This window comes from Lactuca virosa, chromosome 9 (assembly GCF_052849685.1).
Source record: "Lactuca virosa cultivar CGN04683 chromosome 9, Lactuca_virosa_CGN04683_v6, whole genome shotgun sequence".
Lineage (NCBI taxonomy): Eukaryota > Viridiplantae > Streptophyta > Magnoliopsida > Asterales > Asteraceae > Lactuca > Lactuca virosa.
This window is the reverse complement of record NC_136434.1, coordinates 110,033,001-110,046,267: the sequence shown is the minus strand read 5'-3', so window position 1 is coordinate 110,046,267 and position 13,267 is coordinate 110,033,001. Positions and strand designations below refer to the sequence as shown.

Genomic DNA, 13,267 nt, shown 5'->3' with positions numbered 1-13,267 from the left:
TAGAGGTGTGACACTTGTGATACTAAGCGTCTTGAAGATCAAAGAACTCTTGTAACCATTGAAAGGTAAGATCTAAACCCTAATTCATATGTTAATTCGATTATTGTATGCTAGATATAGGGTTTATAAGCTTTGGATGATTATTGAATGTTCATTAGACAAACTAGATCCAAAAGCTTTAGGGTTTTGCATGTACACCATAGGATTGTTGTAGTGGTCAAAACCCATCATGAGGTGCATAGGTCGATGTCAGAAGGAATCTTTTCATGCATGGGTCTTTACATTGTAGAGAATCACATGCCACACATATATAACATCTATAAAAGAGCCTAAATTAATAATCACATGCCACACTTATCAAATATCTAGCAAAACATGAGTAGTGAGAAGATTGCTCGTGAACTTGGTATAGAAGAAATATTCTCAACTCTTTCTCAAGAAGGTTTAGAAGGGTGGTTAGCCAATATGGATTGCGTCCGCTGGATGGAGTTCTTCTACATGGTCCTACTCAGCATATTAAGGATCCGAGTTCCTCTACTTGGTCCTACTCGGCATATCAAGGATCCACATCAAAATAAAGTGGGTATTTATGTCAAAACTATGGAGGCAGGCCTTTGCTTCCCAATCTTCAAGTTTATTGAAGATTTATTATCTCACTATTTCATACACATAAGCCAACTAAAGTGAAATGCGATGTTCAAAATCCTGGCATTTGATCTCCCGTGTAAGGCAAAAAAGGTTGAGCCTTCTGTTCCCTTATTCCGTATTTTCTACAGGTTATCTTCTAGTGAAGATTGGTATACTTTCTACAACCGCGATAAAGAGAGACAAATTGCAGCAAATCCAAAAATATCATCTAGGAAATGGAAACAAGAGTTCTTTTGGGTGAGCCAAAACCTCGTACCCCAAGGGATGGTCTTTGGTGACACATCAAGGATGGTTAATGACCCGACCATAAAAATTATCAACACTCAACTCCGTAAGGACTTTAGCAAAATAGAAGGGTATTGTGTACCAGGAGATGAGATCAACGAACTTGTTCTTGTTGTTGGTGGAAAAAGGGTTGTATGGGATCGACACAACAGACTCATGGTCCCCATGCTATTCGTGAGGATTAATGGTAAGTCACTGTCATTTTTTAACAACTATTACCCAAAATTTGAAGTGTGATTTTCATATTATCTTTTCTTGTTGTGTTTAGAAAAAAAAAGTATATTTGAATATGTTAAGGGATCTTCTGCGTGATTACCCGAAGGAATGCGAACTAGAGGCAGATGTAGTATTCCCAGATTTTACCAGGGTAATGAGGGGGGAGAGCCTGTGAAGAAGACAACAAGAGAAAAATTGGATGTTAATGAAGATGATGTCGATGACCAGAGTGACAATGATGATTGATGCGTGCAATTAGCTACACCTAATTTTATATTTATAACCTAACTAACTTAACTAACTATATTGCACCTAGGCAGTGTACCTAGTCAAAATTATAGAATAGTCGGGCAAGTCGGGTGTCGATCACAGGGAACGGTTTTGACTAGTTAACCTATCTACTATTAAATTAACCTAATTTTCTTAGCAAAGAAATGGGATTTATCTAATTTTGCAAGTTTAGATGAACTTAATTCTCTAACACAAATTCAATCAGTATACAAAACACTTATGTTAGTTCGAATCCGCTTTCCCTCAATGGTTTATAAATTAGTTATGACAATTACTGTTGGTTACCAATTAAGATAATATTAGCAATTTAGTTCTAAATCTACTAACTTTAATTAATTCATGTAAATCTATGTATGGTCACACAATAGCTAACACAGAATCATTTATTGAATGGAATTGGAGCTATGTAAGATTAATTTGACAAACACACTTATGATCATAATATGAGTTCTCTAGCACATCCTAATTTTAATAACTCAATTGCTTATCTAAGATTGGTTTGATCTTAGCTCTAATAACCTAATGTTCACTGAATTACTAGGTATTCAAATTCATGCAGATTCATATTCACTAACTACACAGAACAATAATTTAAAGCAATCAAATATCAAATCAAACATGCTAGGTTCAAACAATCAAACACAAGTCATAACCAACTAGTAAATCAAAACTAAGTTATTGAAACCATGAGTTCCAGCTTCATCTAGCTAACAAAAGCAGCTAGATTTAGCTGGACATATTAGCAATTAAACAAACACAAGTCATATTAAAAAGCATACTAAATATACCAAACTATAAGTCAACTTATGAACTTCCCTTCCCCTTTTGTGTTGATACCCTATTCCAGAACTTCTTCTCTTCTGAAATTCGTCTTTAGGAACCCTCCAAGGCAGCCAAAAGTTTCCCAAGTCGTAATGGACAAGGATATATATATTTTCCGATTTTTCCAAGTTCACGTCGTGAGCCGATAAGCTTCACGTCGTGAGTATGAGATAAACGTGTTCGACAAGGACTCTTTCATCCGGTGCATATCTTCTAGAATACTCCACTCACGTCGTGAGTCGTCAATTACTCACGTCGTGAGTACGTGTTTTGCTGAGTTTTTATTCTTCTTTCCTTCAAGCCTCCAAAGTTCCATGTTTTGTCAACTTTAGTCCCTTTCTTCGAAAATGCTTCTATTTGGCTGGAAAATATAATTTAAGCCTATAAGTACCGTTATTCTATGCAAATAACCAAATTATTAATAAAAATGTAAATAAATATTGCCTAAAAACATGTATAAATATGGCAATATCAATGACGCATGTCAACCTGTTAGCCCTGTAAGACATACCACTTTTATGTCTGGCTTTTCCCAATTTGCTAATACACCATCCAGAAAGAAAAGAAAAGACTATGCTCAATTGGTGTCCACTACTAATGTCACAGACGTGGTTTATCGTCAAGGTTCTGGTGGTAAAATCAGGGTTGCTTTTATGAATGTCATGCAAGGAGTAGCCATGAAGGTTCCCTCCGTTCAAAGTGGTACCAACTTTGGTACAACAAGCTCACCTGGTATTTTGGGTGACGGTTCAGGCTTTAATTTTGGGTCGTGGACACCTCAAACATCCTGCATGGTTGATCCCACTGGTATTTTTCATCTATATTGGAATATTACTTGTGAAACCGATGTGTTGGACTCGACATGCAACTCTGACTTCATATCAAATGTCTTTCCACAAGTAACTTTGTCCCAAATGGATAAGATGAGCACCGACAAAATCAGCAGGAGACGTCATGCCCACATGGTGCAATCCGTGGCCTATAATGTGGGGTTTGATAGACGACACAAAACTGAACTTGAAGAGGCTCGAGGTCTAGCAGTCGTGGCCTACACAGAAGCATCCGAGTATAAGACCAAATATGAGCTTACCAAGAAAAACCAACAAGAGGAACATGATCGTTTTGTTCATCAGGTTTCCAACCTAGAACTCGAAGTAGCCAATCTTAGTGCTAATGATAGTGATTTGGTCGACTCGTCTAATTAAGGAGTGATATGAGTTGGATTCTTCAAGAAGGTATTTCCAAATAATTTGATAAAGCTACGTGTTCCGAAACATTTGTGAGTAACTCCAAAAGACTTTACAAAGCATATAATGATTATGGCATAGAGCAAGGATGCAAATTCATGAAAGAAAAGTATGGATTTCAGATCCCGGAACATGAGATGCCGAGTGGTCATTCCGAAGAATTGTAACATGTTCTGGCAGCCTTTTCCAAAGAAGAATATGTGGCATCATCTGGACTGGACTGATCCAGTTTTGATGCTTTTAAGGCCTCTTTGATTTAATAAGAAGAATAATGATCTATGGGTGATGCCCGTTCTAGTGTGTAGATTGGGTGAGATTTGTGGGCGAGGCCCATTTGGTTATGTAGAATAGCTGAGACCCGTGGGCGAGGCCCGTTTGGTTATGTCAGTAGGGGTGAACCCCGATAGGAATTGGTCTGATTATAGTGTGGATCACGCTTAGAGCATGACGACTCTGTGATTGACGGATGGAATATGTGTTACATTTACGCTCAGGAGCTTGTAGTAGTTGGACTCTTAAGCGGAGTCTTATGATGTGACCATGCGCGAAATGGTAGGATATAGCAGGTAATAAGGGATTCTATATCCCAGATTAATAGAAGGTCCTGTCGGCGACAATATATAGTCGAGGATTCTGTTTTCCAGTGGACTCAACAAGATAACTCAGGATCGGAAAAGTTTCATTCGGTTGAGTTGCGAGGTAGTGTCATATTAACGACATATCAGAATGGTTTCATAGGTCGGGAAGACATGCAAGTTGTTGGATTTCTGAATTTTGGGAGAAGTGGTGATGGTTACTCTCCATTGGTTAGCAAAGGTTCATTTCTTCGCCATAGTTTATGATTTTTGCGAAGGCTTAGGTTTTGATTGCATTACTGGAAGAGCAATCGTTGGTATGAGGAAACATCGCAACCCTATTAGGATTTCAAGAAAAATTTGTTTGGATCGGCCAATGTGACAGAGGAAGTAGTGAGGAATGATTTCGAGAACGAAATCTAACTTAAGTTGGGGAGAGTTGTAACACCCTGTTTTGAGTCGTTTCTTAATTTGGGGTTGTGACCCGAAGATCAATTATCATAAGGCTTCAGGATTTGAGGATAGAGAGGTTTAGACCCATTTGGATATGGGTAATGTAGATATGTGATCCAAGAGTTCGATTTGTGCTTTGGGTCCCAAGGGTATAATGGTAAAAGTGTTGGTTCGGACCTTTCATGAATTTAGGATTTAAGTTCTGAAGGTTATGAGGCAAATGAGAGTTGATAAGAGTGTAGGGATTCTCATTACCTTTCTGAGCATATATAGAACGTCGAAAATGGAGTCGGGACGAAGAAGTTATGGCTTTTAGAAGATAGGATGGATATGGGTATAGTCTAGTACGCGAGGTGTACAGGGTGTACACTGGGCATACTAGGCTCATGTAATCGCGGATGACCAGCCTGGTATGTTGGGCGTACCAGGAGTACGTTGGGCGTACGAACGCCAGACTCAAACCCTAAGTTTTAGGGTTTAGGACCTATTTAAACATATTAACTCCTGAATACCCTCCCCTTATTCAGCCTCCATCCTCCTCAACCTGTGATTTAAAAACCCTAGCCCCTTTGAGAGTTTTCTTGACCTTTTTGGGTGTTTTGGTGCACTTTGGAGAAAGGAGAACTCGTTAGAGAAGAGGTGGATTGCTAAGAGCTCGTAGATCCTAGCTTGGTTTTCCTTATTGCATCTTCTAAAGATAAAAAGTCTCAAACTTGATGGTTCATTTGTTAGAACTTGCTTGTGAGTGGGTTTTTGTGCTTTTTGTCCCATAAGTTGATTCTTGAGAGTAAATGCTACTCCAAAAGTTTTAGGTTGTTTATTTTGATGTTTTAAGGTCCCTTGTTCATAAAGTTTTCATCTTGATGGTTGTGGACCAACCATGCATGAGTTGTTGACCTCTTGGTGAAGCTAGTAGACTAGATTTGGGTTTTGGGTTTCTTGGAGCCATGCAAAGGCATCAAGTTGATGACTTTATTGATTAAGACACCCATTAGAATTAGATCTGAGCCTTGGATGTAAAGTCTTAAAGTGTTAAGCACTTTTAAGTGAGTCCTTGGTCATTTTGTTATGTTAGGAAGCTTAAGTCCGGTGTTGGGCTCTATTAAGTCATGATAGGTCATAAAGTCGGGAACTTTATGACTCTAGACGTCCATTAGGCTTGAACTTGAGAATTTAGACATTTGGTTTTAAAGGATAAGATCTAAAAATGGAGTTTTTGGGTTTCAGCACCGTACGCGGTGCGTACTGGGGTAGTACGCGGGGCGTACGCACCAATGTGCCATGATGGGCCATTTTTGGGCCTTGGGTCTTTTGGGATTTGGGCCATGAGTTGTTGGGTCAGATGCGGGAAAGGTAAAATAGTCTTTTACCCATTGATATGATAGAGTATGAATTGGACCTTGGACTGTGGGAAATTGCCTTAATTATTGATTAGGGATAATTTGGATGTGTTCAGTGTGAGGAGCCCGATAGCAGCACCGCGTCTGATTCGGTTATCTTTAGACTGAGGTGAGTCTTTTCACTGTACCCATGGGTCGAAGGCACTAATGCCGACCCACTAGGATATGTTATGTAGGATGCTAGATGTCTTTATGACTCTTGCATTATATGATGGGCTGGGCCCAAGGGCATGCATGTAGGGTTAGGCCTAATTGCATGAGAGGGCTAGGCCCATTATATGTCGGGATAGGCCCATTACATGCCGGGCTAGGCCCATTTATATGCTGGTTGGGCGCCTGGGCCCATTGATTATAAAGAGATAGGCCCATTAGTATGGGTTGGGCCCAATGTGCGGGCTAGGCCAAATGATATGTATGGTTTGTGGTATTTTGGGGAACTCACTAAGTTTTGTGTTTACGGTTTCATATTTATGGTTTCAGGTACTTTCGGTTCGAAAGGGAAGGACCCGATGTGACTGCACAGTATCCTCCCAGAGTTTATTCCGCATTTGATTAATCAAGATTTTTACATTGATGTTTAAATACTATTTTTCACATCGAATGATTTCGGGAATGGAATGTTATATGAATTAGTGTTATTAAAATGAAAATTTTACTATGAATTTTTGGGACGTTATAGAATGACCACTAGAACAACTCGATCTGTCGTCGAATGTCCTTCAGGTGGATCTGTTGTCGAATGACCACCAGAACAGCTCCCCACTAACTCTGACGATGACTAGATATGGAAATAATGGACGTTCCGGTGACGAACTGATCTGGAAGTATCCGACGAGGGTTTTTAAGTTGAAGACGTTCCGACGAAGAGGTCTATGTTGTCTTTCAGATCTTCACAGAGCTAGGCATCAGATATGGAATTCGGCGACGTGGTGGTGGTTTCTAGCGACAACGTTGGCGGTTTCCGACAGTGGGGGTATTTTTCGGCGAAGTATTAGAGAGAGAGAGAGAGAGTCTAGAGAGATGTAGATGGGGTAGGGTTTGGGTTGGTTACTAGGGGGTATGTTTATATTTTGATCAAATAATAGTAAAGGAAATAAAAAGAAAATGAAAACAAATAGAAAAGGAAAAATGTCATTTTAAAGAATTTTAAAAAATTTTGGACCAATGGGCAAGTCTAAAACTTTTTGGACCAAAGTCACAACTATCAACATACCATAGTGATTAATTTAGCAGTTTTGTCAAACATAAAAACAAATTTGTAATATAAAGTTCGAGAAATTTTATAATTTCGAGAAAATATGGACTAGATTCATAAAAATAATTGAACATTCAACTAAAGTTGTAAAAATAAAAGACCAAATTCACCAAAACTGATTAAATATTGGTTTAAAACAGTAAAAAGAAAAGAAAAAGTTACGCTAAAATTGTAAAACATTGAAGTCGGATGGGTCATATAGTTTAGATGTTGTTTGTTTTTTCGAAGCGAAAACGTATGAGGTCTGCGGACCACATCTACAACCATCTGCAGCAGAAAAAGTTGACTAAACGTCTGCAACCTGTAATAAGAAGTTTGTTTGTTTTTTATCAATGTGTGCAAACTGCTGCAATAAACTGAAATTAAACATACAATAGTTAAAAATAATTTTAAAAAAAAAATTATATAGTTTAATCATATGCAAATCAAATATAAAGATCATTGTGATGATATGATTTTTAAAAACGTTTATATAAAATAATTAAACATAATATTGGCTAAATAACAATAAATAAATTTATTAATTTAGCGAACATGTTAATTTTGTTAAATTTTCGAAGATGGTGATTATTTTTCCGGTTAGCTTCAATAAATTTGGTAATTTTGGTGATTAAATTTATAATTTATTAATATTTAGTTATAGACAATGTAACACAAAAAAATATTTATATAAAATTTACCAAACGGTTTGGAAATTATGTAAAATATACTCAAATTATTTATAATATCATTCATAGTATTATTAAAATAATAAAAATGATATTGAAAAAAAATTAAAGCAAATCTATGTTGAAGAATCTATAACTTAAAGTATGGTCACCAACAAACCATTAGAAAAATGTTGACAACTCAGTGTCATGTCAGTTCCACTACATGTCCACTACCAAAACATTAACCATTGAAATGGTTACCACTCCACAATATTTATCTTTATTTTTTTACTTTTTCTTTTTTCTTAAAATTAAATAAAAAACATAATTTAAAACATAAATAAATATTTTACATTAATTAAACACACACAAATTTAAATCCTAAAATACTTAACAAAACATAAAAAATAAAAACCTAAATTACTAAAAAAACATAAAACATCCCAATAAAACCAAAATATTAAAATATTAGAACCTAATTTTCATATTTTTCACGGACTTGTTGTTGCATTTTTAGAAACGTTGCTAGATTTTCCGGGTCAAGATCTGGTTGGGGTTTTGTGTTTATGATTTGAAGATCAGTAATTGCTATTTTCCGGCGACGAGCTTCCTCCGTTGCTTCATATTTTTTTCTTGAAAACTTAAAGTTTTGTCTATTTTTTTCGCAGGTACGTCTTCGCTACTCGCTTTTCCGCTTAAAGACGCCGCCTTTTTCGCTTTGTCCCTTCCTGGTGGTCGACGAAGTTGGACTTCCGGTGGACCTCCCCATCGGTGTCGTCGAAGTCATCATTGAGCTCGAGACCAAAACCCACGTCTGACTCGAAAGTTATTGGCTTTTGTTGGAGCCGGTGGTAGATTCCGAACGTGTCGTCTCCGGATAAAGGACCCGTTTTACATCTTTACGACAAACTTCCCATGCTTTTTAGTTGCATAATGGTTTACAATTATTGGTAATTTTATATTGGTAGCATGCTGTCGATATAGTGTTAAAATTGTTGCTACCACTTTTGTGCATATTTTTAAGATTGTCAAACATGCCATTAAATTTGGTGTAAGCCGCTCGTAGGTCACACAATTTTGCATTGACCGCGTCGTACGTCCGACATGTTTCCTTTCATAATAGCGTGTGAAAGTGGTCTAAAATACGATTCCAAAAACTTTGACCCGATTGCACGTTGCCGACTTGCCTGTCTTGCGATATGAAAATCCAAGCTTTCGCTAAAGTTTCCTCATCGTCTTCGTTCAATTGCGTAGTTTTTTTTGGAGCTTTTCCTTTTTGTTGCCTTCTTCGAGATGGTTGTTGTGTTTCTTGAACCCGTTCGTCGTCGTTATCGAGGTTTATAGGTTGGGATTGAGATAATGAGACTTGAGATGATTGTGAAGGTTGTGCTTGAAATTGTTGAGGTTGAGAAGATTGCGGTTGAAATTGTTGAGATTGTTGTTGTTGAAAGGCTTGAAATTATGGTTGATTGAATTGTTGTGCTCGTTGTTGTTGATAGTAGTTTAGATGGTATGAAAGATTGGTGAATGGAGTTTGTTGGTGGATTGGAGATGTTACAAATTGCATGTAACTAAGATTTGCATATGGATCATTTGTAGTGTTTGGGGTGTTTGGAGTGGGTGGAGCATTTTGATTTGGATCCATAGGTTAAGAAAAAGTGAGAAAATAGAAAGAAATTGTGTGTTTTGTAGTGTGAAATGTATAGAAAATAGATGGCATTTATAGTTGTAGTTTGTGTTTTTTAAAAGTGAAAATTATATATATATATATATATATATATATATATATATATATATATATATAATTTCCTATTCGTTGTGACCGTTGATGTTGTTGCTTTCCTATTCGTTGTCTTCCTCTGTTTTCTTAGTCCACACCCAAGCCATCGGTCGATAGGGTAGTGTTTACATGTCCTTTGGGCTGGTACATCGGAAATCACGCGTCTCTTGCACCACCATACCGGATAGCCTAAGTGGTTTGAAGAGGAGGGTCCAATGTTGCACCATACATCACAAACTCACCATTTGTTCAAGTTAGAAGTTTTCTAAAAAACAAACAATTGCAAAAGATCAAGTGACGCAATACAAGTTCAACGATTTTTAAGTCAGAAGTCTTATGAAAAAACAAACAACTGTCAAATACCAAATGTTGCACGTGTATTGCATGTCACTGCCGTAGAATTAATACCCTCCTCTATAGGAAAACATCGTGAAACTGTAATTTTTTCTTGTTGTACTTGTCCCATATAAAATAATTTATTTTATGAATTTATAGTTTAAATAGATTTGTTTCTTTTTTTTAAATAACTTTTTAACAACTTATGTATATGGACATGAACAAACATATCGAAAAAAAGATTCCTTTTTAACAAACAAAAGAAATAAAACATCTATATATCACCTTTAATATTCGATGAGATCATAAAAAAAGTTACACTAGTTAATGAACTAATTTATAAATTAACATTTGATAAATTAATAAATTAACTTATAAATCCATTAAAAATAAAGAATTAAATATTTAAAAAATCAGTACACTTATAATATTTTTTTAATCTTTAAATATCTCAGCCGACTTCCATGTTCTTCATAGGGACGTAGTCAAAATAACCGCGCAAAAGACACAAAAAAACATATCCCCTGCATTACATCCCCATCCTACCTGCTCCTACACCACCACATCAACACTTACGTGGCGCGCATTCGGCAACAAAACCGGGTAGATAACCTGACGAATACGTCGTCGTATCATCATCTCCACGTCCAGCTTGTCAGCTCAACCGGTTTTCCTTTCCATCTCCGGTGACCCCACTAAGCACACGATCTTCCAGTAATTTCTCCCACCCTCCATTAAATCAAACCCTTTGATCTTCAGCTTCCCCATCATCAGTTTCTACAGCAATCGTGCTTCGTGATCTCTGATTTCGTATCACAGTCTTACTGATCATCTTCGCCGGAGCAATACGATGATGTCTGGTGATGATTTAGAAGGCAGGGTAAGATCGAAGAACAGTACCAGAACTACAGAAAATTATCATTCATCGTATGCAGAAAGCTATTGGACTTCATGGTTGATCCCTGTTTTCGTGGTTGTTAATATCGCTGTTTTCGTTGTTCTCATGTACGTCAATGATTGCCCTAAACACAATCGTTCGCGTATCTATGGCAAGTGTGTTGCGAGGTTTCTTGGTCGATTCTCGTTTCAGCCCCTTAGAGAAAACCCTACCTTTGGTGCTTCAGCGAACTCGTAATTCATCACTTATCCCTTTTCTTTCACTTTAGTGATTTAATTTCCATTGAAATTGATGATCGATATGCCGATTCTCAGCGTATTCATGATATAAATCCCTGTTTAATTAGGGGATTCAATTGATTTTTGGTGTCAAATCTGTACTTCCGATTTCAAAATTGGTTTAAACCCTAATTCACTGCAACTTTTTGTTTCTCATGTAAAGCCTCGAGAAACTGGGAGCTCTTCAATGGCGGAAAATCGTGCACGGAAATCAAGGATGGAGACTTGTCACCGCTAACTGGTTACACGCCGGATTGATTCATCTAGTCGCTAATATGTTAAGCCTCGTCCTCATCGGCATTCGCCTTGAACAACAATTTGGATTTCGTAAGTACAATCATACCTTCAATTCCTCATTTTCTTCCAATTTCAAGTTCCTTTTACATGAACACAACACTTCCTGAAAAACTTTGCAGTTCGCGTGGGATTGATCTATCTGTTATCAGGATTCGGGGGTAGCATTCTTTCTTCATTATTCCTTCAAAACAACATCTCAGTTGGTGCCTCCGGTGCTCTCTTCGGTTTACTCGGGACAATGCTCTCCGAACTCATCACAAACTGGACAATCTACTCCAACAAGGTGAGCAAAATTCCATTTTTGTCCCTACAACTGTTCTTGATCGCTTTTGATAGCGAAAAATTTCATCTTTTTTACAGGCGGCAGCATTGATAACACTTATCATCATCATTGTTGTCAACTTAGCTGTTGGAATTTTGCCATTTGTTGACAATTTTGCCCATATCGGTGGATTCTTGACTGGTTTTCTTCTAGGGTTTGTTTTGCTACCTCGACCTCAATTTGGGTGGTTAGAAAGACACAATCTTCCAGCTGATGTTCGTGTTAGATCCAAATACAAGGTTTATCAGTATGTGTTTGGTTTGATTGCGTTAGTTCTTCTTGTTGCAGGGTAAAGTTGTAATTTTGAAATTAATTGTTATTTCTTTTTTATTAAAGTAATAATGTGAGTTTAATATTTAAGTTGTTGTATTAATGCAGATTTACGATGGGATTGGTGATGTTGTTTCATGGAGAAAATGGATACAAGCATTGCCATTGGTGTCGCTATTTGAATTGTGTGCCTACTTCAAAATGGGAGTGTAATAGTAGTTAGTAAGTGTGGTATAATAGTGTGTGAATAGTTGCATAGTTTTTTTTTTCTTTGAATTTGATTGGTTTTTGTGTTGCATTTTGTTTATGATGTTTGTATTTTTGTTGATGGAACTCTATATTTATTCATTCTTAGGGCATTTATAATCTATTGAACTTAATTTATAATCTATTGAACTTAATAGAATTGAACTTAATAGAATGGATTGTCATATTATTTTTTTACAATCCATACAACTCTATTATTTTTTCTTATAATATATTCAACTCTATAAAATTTAATTAAAGTAAATATTTAAGAATTAAAATTTTTAATTTTTTTCATTAAGGAGTTCAATGATCATTGAATTTTAATTCCATTGAACGTCTAAGTAAAATTTTACAATGATAGAGTTTCATATGTTGAATGACATATAGACTTGTTATCGTATTCAACTCTCATATTAAACTCTTCATTATGAATGTTTTTGTTGGTATTGGACAATTCACAAATGGATGATTGTGTGATTGTTTTTGGTGATATTAGTATGTTACATTTGTAACTTGTAAACGAATAATTTTTAGTATTTTGATCTCGGTATAAATATTGTGTGGAATCGTTTGATAAAAATAACTATAAGATTATGAAAGGTGTAAATTTATATAAAGCAAAAAATTGTAGATTTCCTTGTAAGGGCAGAACATCTATAATCCTCATATTTCATTGTCATTTGTAACTGTAAGATTATTGAAGGTGTAAATTTATATAAAACAAAAAAGGTAGATTTCCTAGTAAGGGAAGAACATCTATAATCCTCATATTTCATTGTTATTTGTTCCAACTAAAGAACACAATTAATTATTTTTATTTATCTTTTTTTTCTTCCTATTATTTTGTTAAAAGACTCCGAGAACAAATGTTTAAGCTCCTATTTCCAAACAAAGTTTTATTTAATGGTTAATGTCATTCTAACCCAATCATCTATAGGTTGATGTTTTAAAAGGTCCCTCATTTTTTTTTTCTTGAGGTTGGCTAAAAAGACATT

At 36.1% G+C, this 13,267-nt stretch overlaps 1 protein-coding gene across 1 annotated transcript; it reads left to right on the top strand.

The window, feature by feature from the left end:
- The first annotated feature begins 10,441 nt into the window (after positions 1-10,441).
- On the top strand, positions 10,442-12,410 carry LOC145137916 (RHOMBOID-like protein 2). The gene is made up of 5 exons (XM_079072056.1): positions 10,442-11,089; positions 11,298-11,461; positions 11,551-11,714; positions 11,792-12,042; positions 12,132-12,410. Exons 1-5 carry the CDS (start codon positions 10,809-10,811, stop codon positions 12,244-12,246), a joined length of 975 nt encoding a protein of 324 aa, XP_078928182.1. The 5' UTR covers positions 10,442-10,808; the 3' UTR covers positions 12,247-12,410.
- The last annotated feature ends 857 nt before the right edge of the window (positions 12,411-13,267 follow it).

Excerpts from the sequence above, each read along its gene's own strand:
- LOC145137916 (XM_079072056.1), top strand. The coding sequence starts at position 10,809 with ATGATGTCTGGTGATGATTTAGAAGGCAGGGTAAGATCGAAGAACAGT. Across the intron at positions 11,462-11,550 it reads TGAACAACAATTTGGATTTC|TTCGCGTGGGATTGATCTAT; the intron begins GTAAGTACAATC and ends AAAACTTTGCAG. Across the intron at positions 12,043-12,131 it reads TTAGTTCTTCTTGTTGCAGG|ATTTACGATGGGATTGGTGA; the intron begins GTAAAGTTGTAA and ends GTATTAATGCAG.